The 20,455-nt window shown below is 44.4% G+C and overlaps 1 protein-coding gene across 1 annotated transcript in view; it reads right to left on the bottom strand.

Moving 5' to 3' along the window:
- Positions 1-20,455, bottom strand: part of MTMR7 (myotubularin related protein 7) — a 102,499-nt gene that overhangs the window by 12,356 nt on the left and 69,688 nt on the right. Inside the window, exons 12-13 of the mRNA XM_073608090.1 lie at positions 17,878-18,012; positions 6,034-6,160 (exon numbers count right to left, since the gene is read on the bottom strand). Coding sequence (XP_073464191.1) covers positions 6,034-6,160; positions 17,878-18,012 — 262 coding nt within the window. The remainder of the gene's footprint in view (positions 1-6,033; positions 6,161-17,877; positions 18,013-20,455) is intronic.

Here is a 20,455-nt window from a genome sequence, read left to right as displayed (position 1 = left end):
GAACTGCGTGTCGGCCCTGCCCCCTCTCTCCTACTTGGCTAACTGACTTTGATTGACAGCAGTGGGAGCCAATGGCGCTGCTGATGTGTCTCAGCCAATGAGGAGGGGAGTCCCGGACAACCGAGGCAGCCATGGACATCGCTGGACAAAGATAGGGCTCAGGTAAGTATTAGGGGGACTGAGGGGGGCTGTTGCACACAGAAAGCTTTTTATCTTCATGCATAGAGTGCATGAAGATAAAAAACCTTCTGCCTTTACAACTGCTTTAAGGCTTGGTCCTCACTTATGAAGGTTGCGGTTGATGCGTTTTCCTGGTGCATTTCATTGCAGTCTATGTAAACAAAAACCTGCTGCAGAGAAAAAAGAGAAAAAAAAAAAGTCCCTGACCCTTTCCAAAAAACGCACAGGTGGAAAAACGCAGAAATGTGACTGTAGTGTGTTTCTGCAAAACTGAAAATGCACCGAAAAACACATAGGTGTGAACCAGGCCTAAAGTAGCACTACAATAATATCGTAGAGAGTAAAGAGTATAGAGTAAACTTCTGTCTAATGTACAGCAGGTAATCTGTCACCTTTGAAAATCTGTCTCAGTTACCTGCCCAGGACTGCAGACATGGGTGTTGCAAAAACAGCAAAAACTGCATGTACCTTGCTACAGGAGAGGCAGTCTAATTTACCCACTTGCCAACCTGTGCACGCCGATTTACGTCGGCAGAATGGCACTGGTAGGCAAAAGTGCATACAGGTACATCCCCTTTAAGAAGCGATGTCCGCCGGGTGCCCGGGATTGTGTCACGGAGAGGAAGAATGGGGAGATGCTTATGTAAACAAGGCATTTCCCTGTTCTGCCTAGTGACAGGACAGTGATCACAGCTCCCTGTCATCGAGAGCGGTGACCACTGTCCTGTGTGTTGAAGCGCCCCCCCCCACAGTTAGAATCACTCCCTAGGACACACTTAACCCCTTCCCCGCCCCCTAGTGTTAACCCCTTCACTGCCAGTGTCATTTATACAGTAATCAATGCATTTTTGCTGTATAAATGACAATGGTCCCAAAATAGTGTAAAAAATGTCCGATGTGTCCGCCATAATGTTGCAGTCCCGATAAAAATCGCAGATCACCGCCATTACTAAAAAAAAAAAAAAATTAATAATAAAAATGCCATAAAACTATCCCCTATTTTGTAGACACTATAAATTTTGCGCAAACCAATCAATATACGCTTACTGCGATTTTTTTTTTTACCAAAAATATGTAGAAGAATACATATCGGCCTAAACTGAGGAAAAAAAAATGTTTTTTTATATATTTTTGGGGGATATTTATTATAGCAAAAAGTAAAAAGTATTGCTTTTTTCTCAAAATTGTTGCTCTTTTTTAGTTTATAGCGCAAAAAATAAAAACTGCAGAGGCGATCAAATACCACCAAAAGAAAGCTTTATTTGTGGGAAAAAAAGGACGTAAATTTTGTTTGGGTACAACGTCGCACGACCGCGCAATTGTCAGTTAAAGCGACGCAGTGCCAAATCGCAAAAAGTGCTCAGGTCATTGAGCAGCCAAATCCTCCGGGGCTGAAGTGGTTAAATACATGTACAACTAATTTTGTTGCCAATAACCTGACCACAGAAGATACAGGTATGCTCGTATCTAAATGTGGAGTGACAGAAGACGTAAGTGAATTGGCTTCTATGCTAGTGTGGTCAGTTTATTAACAGGAAGACAGGAACCGGCGGGATCAACCAGGTAATTAAGAAGCACTGCCACCACAATTACAATACTGTTATTAAAGTGGTTGTAAACCCTTACAAACACACTTTTTGCTACAGGTAAGCCTATAATAAGGCTTATCTGTAGCTACCCTGGATATCTCCTAAACCTGACCGGTTTAGGAGATATCCCCTGTATTTGCATGTCCCGACATCATTGGCACATGCGCACTGAAGCAATCTGAAGCAATGGCACGTACGTGCTGTTGCTTCAGTTAGACTGTGCCGTTACCGGCGGCTCCCATGCGCATGCGCAGGAGTGACGTCAGCGTGGGTCCGGCCAATCACAGCGCACGGAGCCCTCGACACCCGGAAGTAACTCCGGGAGCGATGTCGCCGGCTGGATCGGTGAACGAGGACCGCTGCGGGGGCTTCAATCTAAGGTAAGTAATACATAATGAGCTAGTATGCTATGCCTTTGTCTTTGTTTTTTTGGGTTTACAACCACTTTAATAAAACTAAGCAATACCAAAAAGACAGCTAATTTATTTATTTTGTGTTATGTATTATATTACAAACACTTTACATTTTTTCTCAGTCTGTCAGGAATGTTCAGCTAGCTATGTCAGATGCTGGCTTCCTTCAAATTGCTCCAAGCAAATACCCATGTACACAAGCCCCAAATACATTTTTGCTAACATTCTCCAGGAGATTAGGTGATCGACTACTTAATTTCACAAAGAATGCCACAATGAGCATTGCGCTTCATTTATGGATAATACAAAAAAATACTGTATTCTTCAGGCTGCTGACGGGAAAAAAATGAAACTACTCTTCATTATGCTAAAGCTCATTGAAAATACCTTTAAATACAAAGACTATAGTATATTTCACCTCTAAGGATTTGGTTCACTAACAAGGAGTGTGATTGAGAGCATAACATACTTGCTGCAGACATGCACGGTCTTGAATGGCAAATAACAAAGTCAAGGTTAGTGTTATCTTTCCAGGCTGTTTACCTACAATGACAAGAAAAAGAATGTGAACCTCTTGGAACGAACTGCATTTCTGCAGGAATTTGCCACAAATGTGATCTGATCCTCATTTAAGTCACAACAATAGACATGATGTGCTTAAAGCTGATAACACGCACACTTCTAAATTCTTGTATCTTTATTGAACACACCCATTAACATTTAGAGTGCTGGAGCAAAAAGCTAATGAACCCATTGGCTAATTATTTCAACAAACGATAACTGTCAGTAGTTTGTACCCATGGAGTCTAATTTTTAAAATAAGTATGGAGGTGTGGTTTAGAGCTACTGTGATTGATAAAGGACACTCTAACATTTTAAAACTGCTGTTCATCAGAAGCATCAGCGAAATAATGCTTGGCAAAAATAAGCTCTCTGAAAGCATACAATCATGAACTGCATAAGGCTGGAAAGGGGAACAAAGCAATCTCAAAGTGTTTAGGCATCCATCAGTCAACAGTTAGACACAAGGAGGTTAATTTTTTTTAACAGAAAAGTTTTTATTTATCTCCAAAAGGAGAAGTAGTGTACATACAAAAAAAAAAAAAACACAAAACAAAACAAAACAAAAAAAACCCCACAATATTATACATTTAGGCACATAATGTAATTCAATACAAAATATAGAATATATCTCAAATCGCTTTTACAACAGTAGTTGGCACGATAGATCTAGAAGAATCTTCAGTTTGTTAATTTGATCAGATTCTTGTCTGGAATGAATTTACAGTACCCCTGGAGTGAGGGGGGAAAGGGGGAAAATAAAAAGGGAAGGGATGGGAGAAGAGAGGAGGGGAGCCAGGGGTAGGCTATCGAGAGGGTGGAGATTCACAATGATATCATCCAATATTCTCAGTCCCTGTCCAGATATCCTCTAGATTTGTTAGACATTTTACTCTTGACCCAGTTACCCCATATATTTTCAAATTTTTTCGGACTTATGGCTCATATATGTAAGTTTATAAAGTGGTAGGGTTAAGTCAATCATAGATCTTCTTCGCAAAGCTGAGGGAGGTTCGAGCTGATTCCATTTAGTTAGGATAGCCTTTCTGGCATAAAATATAAACAACTGTTTATGGGTATTAGACAAAACAGTATCACAGATGCCTAAGGGAAGGATAGCAGGGTCCATGTCTACATTTAGATTTCCTTGTAGTGCACAGTATATTTGGCTTTAGTAAATCAACTCCATTGTCTAGAAATAGGGATAGTTTAGTACTGTGGCTACTTGTCCTAGAAATGAGCGCCCAGCCAAGAATAACAGCTAAAGGCTTGAAGACATCACTGGAACTGGCAAACATCCCTGTTCATGAGTCTACCATATGTAAGTCTTTGAAAAGGCAGCGTGTCTGTCAGAACACCTAGGAGGAAGCCGCTGCTCTTCAAAAAAACATTGCTGCGTACCTAAAATTTGCTAAAGAGCACTTTGGCAGACTACAACACTGCTGGGAAAATGCTTTGTGGACTGATGAAACAAGTTGAATTGTTTGCGAAGAATACTCAGCACTATGTATGGTGCAAAAAGGGCACAACTTACCACCATCAAAACATCATCCCAACAGTGAAGTATGGTGAAGGGAACATCATGATTCGGGCTTGCTTCACTGCCTCAGGGCCTGGACCACTTGCCGTCATCAAGGGGAAAATGTATTCCAAAGTTTACAAAAATGTTCTACAGGATAATGTCAGGGTGGCTGTCTGCCAGCTGAAGCTTAGTAGAGGTTGGGTGATGCAGCAGGATGACGACCCTAAACATCAAAGTAAATCCACCACGGTTTCAGAAAAAGAAAATGTGCCTTTTGGAGTGGCGCGGTCAGAGCACAGACCTCAACCCCATAGAGATGCTGTGGAATGACCTCAAGAAAGCTGTTTACACCAGGCATCCTATAAATGTGTCTGAACTGAAGCAGTTTTGTAAAGAGGAATAGTCATAAATTCATCCTGAATGTTATGCTGGTCTCATCAAGAGGTAGCGAAAGTGCTTGCTTGGATTCATTGTTGCCAAAGAAGGATCGACCAGCTATTAAAGTGGTTGTAAAGGCAGAAGGTTTTTTTATCTGAATGCATTCTATGCATTCAGATAAAAAAACCTTCTGTGTGCAACAGCCCCCCCTTATCTTCCCTAATACTCACCTGAGCCCATCTTGATCCAGCGATGTTGCATGAATGTCTCGGCTGCCAGGGACTCCCCTCCTCATTGGCTGAGATAGCAGCACAGCGCTATTGGCTCCCGCTGCTGTTAAAGTCAGTCAGCCAATGAGGAGAGAAAGGGGGCTGGGTAGGGCCACGACTCCGTGTCTGAACAGACACAGGGAGCTTTTAGCTTGGCTCAGGCTCAGGGCACTGAACAGGAGGGAGGGGTCAGGAGCACCGAGGATGGACCCGAGAAGAGGAGGATCTGGGCTGCTCTGTGCAAAACCACTACACAGAGCAGGTAAGTATAACTTTTTTTTTTTTTAATTAAAAATGACAAACAAGACTTTAGTATCACTTTAACTCCAAAGGTTCACTTAATTAGTGGAATGTTTAATGGGTGTGTTCAATAGACAGGAGAAATCAGAAAGGTTTGTGCGTTATCAACTTAAACACATCGGGGGTTATTTACTAAAGGAAAATCCACTTTGCATTGCAAGTGCACATGGAAGTGCAGTCACTGTAGATCCGAGGGGAACATGCAAGGAAAATAAAAAACAGCATTTTAGCTTGAACATGATTGGATGATAAAATCAGCAGAGCTTCCACTCATTTCAGATCTACCCCTCAGATTTAGAGTGACTGCACTTCCAAGTGCACTTTCAGTGCAAAGTGGATTTGCCTTTCATAAATAACCCCCATTGAGTCTGTCTATTGTTGTGATCTGATCCTCCTCAGAGTCACATTTATGGCATATTACTGCAGAAAACCAGTTAGGCCAGCCACAGAAGGTGCAAATTTAAATTTGCACGATTCCCCCATCAACACAGACAGTGCTGACAGGGGAATCCCTCCTGCCGAGACATTGTATTGAAGTTAGTTATTATTGCTAGCAGCTATAGCAGTTGCAAGTAATTCTGGCAGGCTGGTTGTACTCAAGTTGATTGATTAACTTGGTACATTCAGCCTGGCCAAACATTCGAATCTCGGTTGGTTCCTGCTGACATGGCCGAAATTCGAACAGCCTATGGCCAGCCTTAATTCCAAGAGATTCACATACTTTTTCTTGCCACTTTACATCAAACCCCATAAGTCACTGTGCTGTATGCTGAGACAGTAATACTCTGTAATAAATACATGAAGTCAAAGGGAACATGTACCTTTTCCATGCAGTCCAGCTCTTCCTCAAGTTGCTGAGTTTCTTCCTTCACTGCCTGAAGATAATCAGTCACAGACTGCCTGGGGTGCATACCTTTCTCAAAGCGATTGTAAAGTCCTCTCCAAAACCTGAAAAATTCAGAAAATGAGGTAATCCTAAATCGTTTGTAATTATTGTAGATATTTTTATTAATCAAGGAGGTGGGTTTGAGGTGCAGAGGTGAGCAGAGGAGGCGTTTGAGGTGCAGAGTTGAATGGGAAGGAGGGGTTGGAGTGCAGAGGTTAGCAGAGTATGGGATTTGGGGGTACAGAGGTTAGTAGATGAAGAGTTAGAGGGGCAGAGTTGTACTGAGAGGGAGATAAGAATGCAGAGATTAGCAGAGAGATAGGGGGTTACTGTAAATATACCTGTTGCATCGCTGGTCAGTGTAAATGTCTCAATTACATTGGTGATTGATGTAAATACTCCTGTTGTGTTGAGGTCAGTGTAAATGTCCTAGTTACATTGGGGATCAGTGTAGGGTGCCCCCTTATATTGGTTGTCAGTGTAGAAATATTATTCTCATAGGCGTGCGCACGGGTTGTGCCAGGTGTGCCTGGGCACACCCTAATGTGTGCCCGGGCACACGCTAATGTGTACCCGGAGATCTGCTGTAAGATGCTGCAAGAGACTGTATAGGGAGCTGCCTGTGAGAGTTTCCCACTGAGAAGTCAGGGAGGCATGTAAGAGACGCTTAGTGCTTTAAACTGTAATGTAATGTCACTGCTTGCAGATAGGAGCTGTCAAAACTCGGGGCTGATGTCGAGGGTGGGCGGGCCTATCAAACACGCTGATGTCCAGGGCTGGGAGGGCCGCTCTGTGTATGTGGCTCCACCCCCTTTCTATCAGCTATTAAACACCAACCAATGATTGGGCTGCTTAAGAAAGGGGGTGGAGCCATATACACGGAGCAGCCCACCCAGCCCCTATCCCGTTGGCTTGTGTTTGATAGGCTAGCTGTTCGGTCCCACCCACCTCCGACATCAGCTCCGAGTTCTGACAGCTCCTCTCTGCAAGCAGTGACATTACATTACAGTTTCATGCACTGAGCGGCTCATACATGCCTAGCTGACTGCTCAATGGGAAACTTCCCCTCTCCAAGATCAGTGCCCATCAGTGCCACCTGTCAATGCCAACCAATGCCACCTATCAGTACTGCCAATCAGTGCCACCTGTCACTGCCAATCAGTGCCCATCAGTGCCACCTGTCAGTGCCAATCAGTGCCCACCAGTGCCACCTGTCAGTGTCAATCAGTGCCCATCAGTACCAACTGTCAGTGTCAATCAGTGCCAACTGTCAGTGCCAATCAGTGCCCACCAGTGCCACATGTCACAGTGCCACATGTCAGTGCCCACCAGTGCCACCTGTCAGTGCCAATCATTGCTCATCAGTGCCACCTGTCAGTGCCAATCAGTGCTCACCAGTGCCACCTGTCAGTGCTCACCAGTACCACCTGTCAGTGCTGCCAATCAGTGAAGCCTATTAGTGCCAACCAATGCCACCTATCAGTGCCAATCAGTGCTGCCTATCAGTGCCAATCAGTGCTGCCTATCAGTGCTTCCAATCAGTGCAACCTATCAGTGCCCATCAGTGTTGCCTATTAGTGTTGCCTAGCAGTGCCATCTATCAGTGACAATCAGTGCCCATCAGTGCTGCCTATCGGTGCAGCCTATCAGTGCCCATCAGTGCTGCCTATGAATGCTCATCAGTGCCACCTATCAGTGCTGCATATCAGTGTCCATCAATGCTGCCTATCAGTGCCAATCAGTGCTGCCAATTAGTGCCTATCAGTGCCACCTATCAGTGCCACCATACAGTGCCTATCAGTGCTGCCAATCAGTGCAGCCAACCAGTACCACCTATCAGTGCCCATCAGTGCTGCCAATCAGTGCTGCCTATCAGTGCCCATGAGTGCTGCCAATCTGTGTCACCTATCAGTGCCAATCAATGCTGGCTATCAGTGCTGGCTATCAGTGCCTATGAGGGCTGCCTATCAGTACTTCAAATCAGTGCCCATCAGTGCATTGAGTGTAGGGATGGGCAGTTGAACTCAGCAGCCAGGCACATTGTCTATGGGGGCCAGCCTGGTGGGGCACAACTGAAATCCGTCTGTTTAATAATGCCACATGCTGATCTTTAGTATAATACGTAATCACCACACTACTATTTACAATAAACTACTGGAGGTAAATTAAAAAAGTGTCAGTAAAAGGCCTGCCACTAAGCACTGTTATGTGTTCCCACACCACAAAAAAGAGTACAGTGCTAACTTACTGATCTATAACTTAACAATAATTGTGGAACCCTCTAATTTATGGGAATCTCAATAAACTTCAATATTACCACAATACCGGTCTCTGATATGCAACTTCACATATAATACACATCAAACTGAAAAAATAAATAAAAAATGAAACATAGCAGGGATGGTGGAAACCCCTCCTATAGATATTTGCCACACAGATTAACTACAAGTGCAATAATTCCAGTGATATGTGATTTCACATGTAATACACCTCAAAAAGATAATAAGACATCTTTTTTTTTTTACTTAGCAGGGATGGTGGAAACCCCTCTACAGATAATTGCAATACAAATTAACTTCAAGTGCAACAACTTTTTAGTTGGGAGGTTCACACCATTATAGCACTTTGGAATTTTTATTGTTTAGATTGTTACACTTAATTTTATTTGTTTTAGTTACTATTATAATGTGAATTTTTGCGCTTGAAGTTAATTTTCCACCACCCTTGCTCAGTCCATGTCTTTACGGACCTTGCTTTGTGCACTGGTGTACAGTTATGTTGGAACAGGAAGGGGCCATCCCCAAACTGTTCCCACAACGTTGGGAGCATAAAATTATCCAAAATGTCTTGGTACGCTGTCTTAAGGGTTCCCTTTACTGGAACTAAAGGGCCAAGCCCAACCCCTGAAAAACAACCCCACATCATAATCCCCCCTCCACCAAATGATTTGGACCAGTGCACAAAGCAAGGTCCACAAAGACATGGATAAGCGAGTTTGGGGTGGAGGAACTTGACTGGCCTTCACATTAAAGCGGAGACTGCGAGCCAGGCCTTCTCATCCAACATCAGTGCCTGGCCTCACAAATGCGCTTCTGGACGAATGGTCAAACATTCCCATAGACACAATCCAAAACATTGTGGACAGCCTTCCCAGAAGAGTTGTGTCAGGTCACCTGTATCCAGGTGACAGATGCACCTCGTTGGGGTCAGGAGTGCACCACTAAGATAGTGGACCCTAAGGCTGACTGCTGCGGATGGAACTCGGGGTGGTTCAGGAAGGCAGGTCCCCTGGAGCACCAACATGGATCTCACAGTGAGTTAGAGCATAGATTCCCCAGGGCGTGGAGTCTAAGAGCCAGCAGGTGTTCACCAAAGCCTCTAGTGGTGAGGATGGACTGGGCTGCAACCGACTCCAGGTCGCGGCGCCCAGGGTCTCCCAGCTCACGCTCACGGTAGGCTACAGGAGGATGGAGAGGAAACAGCAGCCCAGGACAGCAAGGGATAGTAAGGAGATAGCCAAATGTCGGGGCAACTAGCAGACAAGGATAACAGAGAAAACGCCAAAAGTCAGGGTCACAAGCAAACAGGGATAGTCGAGACCGCGCCAAAGGTCAGGGTCACAAGCAGACAGGGATAGTCAGGAACACACCAAGATCGGTAACAGAGACAGAGACAAACTTAGAGCAAACAGGAAGCCAAACACACAATATTGCACGGCAAGGCAGGCTTGGAGAATACGGTGTTAAATAGTCGTTCCTGTTGAGGCTAGGGTGGAGCCACACAGAGGGAAGATTACTTAAGCATGCAGGTGTGAGAGTACAAGCCTCAAGGCTGATACACAGACCAGGTAAGAGACAGATAGGTCATAAATGTATTACTGCAAGGTCATAACAAGTTGAAGCTGTTATAGCTGCAAAGGGTGGGCCAACTCAAGATTGAACCCTATGGACTAAGACTGGGATGCCGATAAAGTTCAGGTGTGTGTAAAGGCAGGCTTCCCAATACTTCTGGTAATACAGTGTGTATATATATATATATATATATATATATATTTACATGTGTGTTTGAGCTTTGGGGTGCACACCCTAATGCAATAGGCTGCGCACGCCTATGATTATTCTGTTATATTTTTTAAATATTTTAGTACACCATTTGGTTCAGATTTTTTTCTTGTTTTCCTCCTCTACAACCTAGGTGCGTCTTATGCCGCATACACTCGACCGGACTTTATGGCATACTTGGTTCGGCGGACCAGGGGCCATCGGACAATTCGATCATGCGTGGGCTCCAGTGGACTTTTTTTCCCCCAAAAGTTCAACGGACCTAGAAATGAAACATATTTCAAATCTTTTCGACGGACTCGAGTCCAGTCGAAAAGTCCACTCCTCTGTATGCTAGTCCGACGGACAAAAACCGACGCTAGGGCAGCTATTGGCTACTGGCTGTGAACTTCCTTGTTTTAGTCCGGTTGTACGTCATCACGTATCAAGGGCAAGTAGATAGCAATATTCAATATGCATAGGACATGCAAAAAAAAAAGTGATACACGGACTGAACATGCACAAAAGGGGGTGCAGAATCAACGACAGCACCGACTCCATTCTAAACCACGGTGCTGGTATTGGTGAGACTCAAGTACAGCAGAAGCTGCACGGAAATAGTAACTTTTCCTGGCTCCTCTAGCTGAGATGGGAGGCACAAGAAATAAAAACTGTACTGCTAAAGCAAGCACATAGTTACAGATCCATTACTGTACTAATAATGGCCTCAATTTACTTTTAAGATCATATTGTCCCTAAAATATCAAGGTAAAACTTCACTCTCTCAATCAACATTGATCGTTTTAATCCTTATGCTTCCAGCATTCATAAATAGATAGGAATGTATATCAGCTTTACTTGTTTTAATCTTTTTAACATTTCTTCAGTTACTTCCTGGTTTCCAGGCCTAGACAAATGATGTCATACATCCCAGGAGGGGTTTGTCAGCTAAGCACACCCCCCTGCCTACATGCCTGAGCCAAGAATCATCTGCCCTTACGTAAGATGGCCGCAGCCAAAAAGGGAGGTGTTTTTCAAAGTTATTTCTCAGCAAAATAAAGCATGGAGATGGATGAAGGCACAAGTTTGCTTTGAATATTAAAAATGAATTAAACAGGGTTTTTGGTTTGTGGTGCTTAGATGCAGTGTAGATCCACTTTAAGCTGTGCTAAATAATGCTTAAGGCATGCCAAAATGACAAACAATATTAACTGAGAGGCCCCATAAGCATGTCTTAAAGGGGTTGTAAAGGTAATTTTTTTTTTTTTTTAAAATAACAAACATATCATACTTACCTTCACTGTGCAGCTCGTTCTGCACAGAGTGGCCCCGAACCTGGTCTTCTAGGGTCCCTCGGCGGCTGTTTCAGCTCCTCCCCGCAAGCATTTACCACCTTAATGCGAGCTCCCTCGCATGGTGGTGAGTGCTTGCGGGCGCGCTCCCGTGATACAGCCGGCGGCTATAGCCGCTCGCTGTATCACTCGGCCCCGCCCCCCGGCGCGCCGCGTCATCGGATGTGATTGACAGCAGCGCGAGCCAATGGCTGCGCTGCTTTCAATCCATCCACTGCAGCCAATCAGCGACCAGGCTGAGCTGCAATGAGGACGAGCAGCGAAGATTCGAGGCGTCAGGTAAGTAAAACGGGGGGGCTGGGGGCGGCGGTATTGTCAAAAGTTTTTTCACCTTAATGCATAGAATGCATTAAGGTGAAAAAATTTTTATCTTTACAACCCCTTTAAGCACATTTTATGTGCCTTTGTTTGAGTATGCAAATGTAATGAGCATTGCACTTTGTAAACTCCCCAATCCCCTCCTTTCCTCATTCTACCTAGTCTCTTTGTTTTGTCTTGAATAATTCTGAACTGTAATTTTATACTACAAAATACGGATAAAGATATATTGCTCAAAAAATTAAAAGGTACACTTTTTAATCAGAGTATAGGATCAAGTCAATTAAACTCCTGGGATATTGCTCTTGTCAGTTAAGTAGCAGAGGGGGTTGTTAATCAGTTTCAGCTGCTTTGTTGAAATTAACAACAGGTGCACTAACCAGATAGGCAACAATGAGATGACCTCCAAAATAGGAACGGTTTTACAGGTGGAGGCCACTGACATTTTTTTCCCTACTTTTCCTACTTTGGCTAGGGCAGTGGTTCTCACCATATCTAGTGCCATGACCCCATGATAAAATTTCCCAAGTTGTGAGGACCCCTAACAGTAAGATGATTTTCGTAGCGTGGGTTGTCAGCACCCAAGGCAAGACAAGTAATTTGCGTCCCTAACGCACAGACATTTAGCGCTCCCTGAGTCCCTTCCACTCATACAGTATTAAAACCCCATATGGTACATTTTAGTATGTACCACTCTTTCTCTTTGTTCTGCTTTTGTTTTCCTTTTATTTCCCTCTATCCTAATTTCTTGCCCCCCCCCCCCCTCTAGCTTTCTTTCTTTCTTGTTCTCTTATTCTTGCTCTCCCTTTTTTTTTGTTCCCCCCACTCTTTTCCTCTCCCTTCCATGTATCCTCTATTTTATTCCTTCTCTTAGTCCTTGGTGGTGGTGGGGGGGCATGAGATGAATGGCAGTGCTGGCGGGGAGTTGGGATGAGTGGCAGTACTGGGGGGAGTTCTGATCTTCCAACTTAGGTGCTCTTGATCAAGGTCATCTGCTGATCTAAGAACTGTAGTGGGCACTTTTAATGGCAACTATAATCACAGACAGTGTTACTCACTGTGTCTTTGACTTTTTGGTGTCTCGTAGCAGTGACACCTATGCCGAACATTCCTCACCAGTCAGCTGACCTCTAGTCTCTGCCCCCCAGCAATGTCGTGAACTGAATGGGTGCTGCAAAGAGGCTGAGTGGGCTCCAGGAACAGCCCAGCTGGGCGGCAAGAAAAAGGCTGGGAAAGCGGTGCAGACTTCAGGAACAGCCCAGGATTCGGCGACCCTTGGCAAATAATCATTCAACCCCCGAGGGGGTCCCGACCTCCAGGATGAGAACCACTGGGCTAGGGTCAGTGTCACTACTGGTAGCATGAGACGACGCCCGGACCCTATAGAGGTTGCACAGGCATTCCAACTCCTCCAGAATGGTACATCAATATGTGTCATTCCCAGATGGTTTGCTGTGACTCCCAGCACAGTCAAGAGCATGAAGGAGATTCCAGGAGACAGGCAATTACTCTAGGAGAGCTGGACAGGGCCATAGAAGGCCCTTAACCCATCAGCAGGACTGGTATCTGCTCTTTTGTGCAAGGAGGAACAGGATGAGCACTGCCAGAGACCTACAAAATGACCTCCAGCAGGCCACTGGTGTGAATGGCTCTGACCAAACAATCAGAAGAAGACTTCATGAGGATGGCCTGAGGGCCCAACGTCCTCTATTGGGCTCTGTGCTTACTGCCCAGCACCGTGGAGCTCGATTGACATTTGCCATTGAACACCAGAATTGTCAGGTCCGCCACTGGTGTCCTGTGCTTTTCACAGTTGAGAGCAAGTTCACCCTGAGCACATGTGACAGACGTGAAAGGGTCTGGAGAAGCCATGGAGAACGTTATGCTGCCTGTAACATCATTCACCTTGACCGGTTTGGTGGTGGGTCAGTGATGGTCTGGGGAGGCATATCCGTGGAGGGACGCACAGACCCATACAGGCTAGACACTGGCACCCTGACTGCCATTAGGTATCGAGATGGACCCATTGTCAGACCCTATGCTGGTGCAGTGGGTCCTGGATTCCTCCTGGTGCACGACAATGCCCGGACTCATGTCGCCAGGTTGCACCTCAGTCTGTTCAGAAGCTCAGTGATGTCCTGGTCCAGATCTGGGAGGAAATACCCAAGGACACCATCTGCCCTCTCATTAGGAGCATGCCCTGACGTTGTCAGGCATGCATACAAACACGTGGGGGCCATACAAACTACTGAGTACCATTTTGAGTTGCTGCAATGAAAGTTCAGCAAAATAATTGAGCCTGCTTCATCATTTTTTCACTTTGATTTTTGCGGTGTCTTTGAATTCAGCCCTCTGTAGGTTGATAATTTTCATTTTCATTAAGTAATGTGGCATTCTTTCATTCCTAACACATTACCCGGTCCATATCAGTATAGATATCCAGCATGATATTTTTCCCCATTAAGATTTCATGTGTTTTCAGCCATTGGCTGAGAGCGCAGATCGGGAGCCGGCTGCCTTACAGACGGGACGAATGTCGCCTGTGTTTACTAGGCTTTAGATGCACTAACAAATTTAAGTCAAGCTCCAGCTACTAGTTTATAATCAGTTACAGCAAATAGTTTGATTCTTTTGGGATAAAGGTTTTACATAAATAAATGAAAGCTGACCATTGCAAGCACCCCTGTCAATGTTAAATTGTTTGGCTCATCCCTGTAACTAATACATCTGCAAGAGAGCTTGTTCTTTTGAAAAGTAACAGACTTACTGGCTGGATCACCAGGTAAAAATAGAAGAAATGAAGTCTAAAAAGAAAAACAAATGCAGCCATCACAAAGAATTAATAAGCTGAAATATAATAAATGTTTGCTTTTGGGTGTATTAGGTCTCTTGCACACTGCAACTTGAAAAAGCTCAGTATAGCTTTTTTTTTTTTTTTACTGAGCTAAAATGCAGAATATTAATTGTATTGTGCTTATGCACACAGGCGTGTAAACAAGAGCCATACATTCTTCAGTAAAAAAAAAAAAAAAAAAAAAAATATAGAAAATCTGCATTTTTGGTCAGCAATTTACACCTCATGCGCACAACTACGCGCGATTGCACACATATGTGCGTAAATACCCATTTACACATTGCGTGAAAATAAGTTTTCACGCGTGTGCACAAATTTGCATGAAAATACATACTAACAAAAAAAAACATATGAAAAAGTAGATGCTCAAACAGGAGTATCATGTGCAAGAGGCCTTACTGCTTTAAGCTGCTAATGTTGCAACCCCGGCACCATCTTTGATGTTCTAATAACTATGCAATGCACAGTTCTACCTAAACACATTCAGTTTTTATCCAGTCAGGTAGGCATTTGCATTACATAGTTATTGGTAAATCTAAAAGTGATTGTACAACTCACAGACTTTCTTACGGTCTGTAAATTCTGTGTAAACCTTTTTTATAGCTGAATTTCTAATACAAGCAATATATACAGTAATAGTCTTTTAATTGCTCAATACCTATCAATAATTGTGAAATCATGACAATCAGCCAAAAAAACAAGATCCAAATGCCTAGGCCCTAGAGGATTCAAAAAAACTCCAGAAAACAGGAAATTAGTGTTGGCAGCATGCCTCGGTTTTCATCTTTTAAACTGTAATTGTGATGTAACATGTATGTGTTTTGTTATCTAATGTGCAAGTCATCGAAAAAAATAAAATGTAACCTAGCCCAGTTTGGTAGAACATAAAAGATGATGTCCCTGGCGTGCCTCCACTCACACCCTACACGTTCCATCACTGTCACCTGACTTCCTCAGGAGATCCCCTGAGTCACGTGAAGGTGACCTAAGGCATAGGGGATGAGCGGAGGCACATGAGGGACCGAAACAAGTTTTTATTGTAAGTGCAAATATTTTAGCATAATAAATGAAGTAGTTTTAACAAAATCACACTATGGGAGGCTTTTTTCATATATATCCATAATCTGGATGAGACCTACCTTGGAGCATAGAGGAGCACCTTAAAAAGGAAAAGGCACCCAACAATACATTTACATCAGCAGTACCTCCCACTAAGAGTGGAGAGAAACCATAAAGGGATCCATGCATGTGAAGGATTCATGTTTTTATGCTGAGAAGTAATAGAGTAGTAGAGTTCTGAGAGCACAGTGGTGATTGAGTGAAACCCATATCACACACAAAAGATTATTTTAAGCACAAGAGATGAGGGCAAAGAAAAGAAAAGAGAGACTGAATTTATATATTATTCATTTTTATTTGAAGCATCATGGGACAATATTATTATTTAATTTAGCTTTATTTGCGGTTAATCACGGTTTTTGATTTATGCTTTTGTGTACACAGACCTCAAAGTATTTTATTTAGGTTATAGATTATTTAGTTGTAGCACAGTAGCATTTAACAGAGCAGCACCACTCCATTTGCACATTTATTCACACCATAGTTGTGGGAACACTATAGGTGCTTGCAGAGGTTAATCTATTTATCAAAATTTGGCATTAAGTCACTAATTGATAGCGTGGGAGTAACATCCATTTTTCATTATACATAAATCTTAAAGTGACACTAAACTCTGGTTAAAAACTATATATTCTATTCAAGTATGTATTTTTTAAATTTTTTTTTGCTCTCCGCCTCCTCCAAATGCTTTTTTCCCCTTTTTGCAGCTTGGACCCGACTTCCTGTTAGATTGTGGCTACATTCACTCTCCATGGTCCCACTGTATGTAGTCACCCTCTCCTGTTCACTCCTGGGATGGGCTAGGGACTATGGACCATGGAACTTGTAACCTGCATAGAGCAGTGCAAATGAGCGTAATTAACATGCACTGCTCATTCCAAACAAACAGAAGTGAGAGGAAAAAAAGGGGAGGTTTGGTAGCTCATGGAAGATGTCAAACAGAAGTAGAAAAACACAGTAAAAAATGCTTTTATAAAAAAAAAAAAAAAAAAAATGGTTACAGGGTCATTAAGTAGTGGATATGTATAGATTATTTTTGGAGACTAAGGATGTTGTTTAGTGTCACTTTAACCCAAGGCTAATCAATAAATCTCAACCTAACCCCCTAATTTAACTTAACCCTTAACAACCCTCTAAAGTTAATTCCTAGTCCTAGCCCCTAAACCTCATTTTTAACCTGAAGGTATCCTGCAGTCCTGTGTTCAAGAATTTCAGCAGCACAAACTGTTGGATTAAACCTCCCTTTTAAAAAAGCTCGCATGCACTGGATATATTCGAGAACAATTACCTTATATACTCGAGTATAAGCCGACCCGAATATAAGCCGAGGCACCTAATTTTACCACAAAAACCAGGGAAAACGTATTGACTCGAGTATGAGCCTAGGGTGAGAAATGCGCAGCTACTGTAAGTGGAAAAGAGGGTCAACAATGCCCATTTGCAGACTCAAGGTGCCCATTTGCAGCCATAGGTCCCCCGAACTTCAAACTCGGTAGTTAAGGGTTCCTAGATGCCCCCTAGCTGCAGCCAAAATTTGGGGTCTCTGGACCCAAAGGGTCCCGAAATGACATTGCTGCAGATGGGCACAGTTGACCGAATTTGGGGCCCCGTATCTCGGGGCCACTTGGTGCTAGGAACCCCAAATTTGGATATGTTGTTATTTCCACTGGGTTTGCACACCAAATTTGGGGTTCCTAGCACCAAGTGGCCCCGAGAAACGGGGCCCCAAAGTTGGTTCGGTAATTGTCAAGCACTTTTCTGCAGCAAAGAATAACATTTTCTGAACCGATTTTGGGGCCCCGTATCTCGGGGCCACTTGGTGCTAGGAACCCCAGATTTGGATATGTTGTTATTTCCACTGGGTTTGCACACCAAATTTGGGGTTCCTAGCACCAAGTGGCCCCGAGATACAGGGCCCCAAAGTCGGTTTGGAAAATGTCATTCTCTGCTACAGAAAAGTGCTTGACTCGAGTATAAGCCGAGGGGGGCACTTTCAGCACAAAAAAATGTGCTGAAAAACTCGGCTTATACTCGAGTATATATGGTAATTGGTTCTGAAAAAATAACATGAAAGGAAAAGCAGAAAGGAAACTTACTTGAAAGAGGATGGTGCTGTATTAGGTCGCAGCATGCCCAATGTCTGACTGTGGTTTGGTCTGTAAAGGGGGTTCATGTAATCCAAATGCTGCTTCCACAGGTATGACCAAAGGGAGTACGTTCTCTCTTGAACCCTAATCAATAAACAAGAGATAAATATTGCAGCATTACAAACTAAGGATCTGTCTTATCTGCTTGACAGACAAATCACTAAATAACTCTGCTACCATTTGCCTCTAAAATGACAAACGATATACTTCTATTATCATTTTAGAAAAGCTACAATTGTTTCTACAAAAGAAATATTGTCAACGGTGTTACCTAGTAGTAAATAATATCAATCTGGACTTGTTCCTCATGCTGAAGATCAGGGGTCTCCAAACTTTCTAAACAAAGGGTGAGTTTACTATCCTTCAGACTTTAGAGGGGCTGGATTGTGGTCAGTGGGGGTAGAAAATGTCCTGGCATCGGTGGGAGTGAACAGTGTCCCATCATTGGTATCAGTGGGGGGAATAGTGCCCCAGTATTAGTGTCAGTAGAGAGAGGAATAGTGGCCTAACATTGGTGTCCATGAGAGGAACTGTGCCTCATCTTTTTTGTCCGAGAGGAATAGTAACTCATTATTGGAATCAGTGGGATGTATAGTGCCCTGTCGTTGGTATTAGTGGGATGAATAGTGACCCATCATCGGCATCAGTGGGGGGGAATAGCGCCCCAACATTGGTATCAGTGGGGGGAATAGTGCCCCATCATTGATATCAGTGGGGGGGAATAAGGATCCATCATTGGTGTCAGTGGGAGGAATAGTGTCCCATCCTTGGTGTCAGTGGAAGGAATAGTGCCCCATCATTGGTATCAGTGGGGGGAATAAGCACCCATCATTGGTGTCAGTGGGGGGAATAGTGTCCCATCCTTGGTGTCAGTGGAAGGAATAGTGCCCCATCATTGGTATCAGTGTGGGGGGGGGGGAATAGTGCCCCATCATTGGTATCAGTGGGGGGGGGATAGTGCTCCATCATTGATATCAGTGGGGGAATAGTACCCCATCATTGGTATCAGTGGGGGGGGGGGGAATAGTACCCTTTCATTGGTATCAGTGGGGGGAATAGTACCCCATCATTGGTATCAGTGGGGGGAATAAGCACCCATCATTGGTGTCAGTGGGGGGAATAGTGTCCCATCCTTGGTGTCAGTGGAAGGAATAGTGCCCCATCATTGGTATCTGTGGGGGGGGGGGGAGAGTACTCCATCATTGATATCAGTGGGGGGAATAGTACCCCATCATTGGTCTCAGTGTGGGGGGGGGATAGTACCCCTTCATTGGTATCAGTGGGGGGAATAGTACACCATCATTGGTATCAGTGGGGGGGAATAGTACCCCATCATTGGTATCAGTGAGGAGAATAGTGCCCCATCATTGGTGTCATTGGGAGGAATAGTGTCCCATCCCTGATATCAGTGGGGGGAATATGGACCCATTATTAGTGTCAGTGGGAGGAATAGTGCCCCATTGTTGGTATTAGTGAGATGAATAGTGCCCCATCATTGGTGTCAATGGAAGGAATAGGGCCTCATCTTTGGTGTCAGTGTGGTGAATAGTGGCCCATCTTTGGTGTCAGTGGGGCGGAATAGTGCCTCATCATTGGAGTCAGCGGGGGGAATAGTGTACCATCATTGGAGTCAGTGGGGGGAATAGTGTCCCATCATTGGTATCAGCGGGGGGTATAAGGACCCATCATTGGTGTCAGTGGAAGGAATAGTGCCCCATCCTTGATATCAGTGGAGGGGGGGGGAGAATAGTGACCCATCATCGGCATCAGTGGGGGGGAATAGCGCCCCAACATTGGTATCAGTGGGGGGGAATAGTACCCCATCATTGATATCAGTGGTGAGAATAGTGTCCCATCATTGGTATCAGTGGAGGGAATAAAGACCCATCGTTGGGGGTCAGTGGAAGGAATAGCGCCCCCATCATTGGTATCAGTGGGGGGGAATAGTGCCCCATCATTGGCATGGGGGGGGGGAATAGTGCCGCATCATTGGCATCAGTGGGGGCAATAGTACCCCATCAATGGTATCAGTGAGGGGAATAGTGCCCCATCATTGGTGTCATTGGGAGGAATAGTGTCCCATCATTGGTATTAGCAGGGGGTATAACAACCCATCGTTGGTGTCAGTGGAAGGAATAGTGCCCCATCATTGGGATCAGTGGAGGGGGGGGGGGGGGAATAGTGACCCATCATCGGCATCAGTGGGGGGGAATAGCGCCCCAACATTGGTATCAGTGGGGGGGGGGGCGGGAATAGTACCCCATCATTGATATCAGTGGTGGGAATAGTGTCCCATCATTGGTATCAGTGGGGGGAATAAAGACCCATCGTTGGGGTCAGTGGAAGGAATAGCGCCCCCATCATTGGTATCAGTGGGGGGGAATAGTGCCCCATCATTGGCATCAGTGGGGGGGGAATAGTGCCCCATCATTGGCATCAGTGGGGGGAATAGTACCCCATCATTGGTATCAGTGAGGGGAATAGTGCCCCATCATTGGTGTCACTGGGAGGAATAGTGTCCCATCAC

The sequence above is a fragment of the Aquarana catesbeiana genome, linkage group LG01 (genome assembly GCF_042186555.1).
Source record: "Aquarana catesbeiana isolate 2022-GZ linkage group LG01, ASM4218655v1, whole genome shotgun sequence".
NCBI classification, from domain to species: Eukaryota; Metazoa; Chordata; class Amphibia; order Anura; family Ranidae; genus Aquarana; species Aquarana catesbeiana.
The sequence above is the reverse complement of the archived record's forward strand: the minus strand, read 5'-3'. Positions and strand labels throughout refer to the sequence as shown.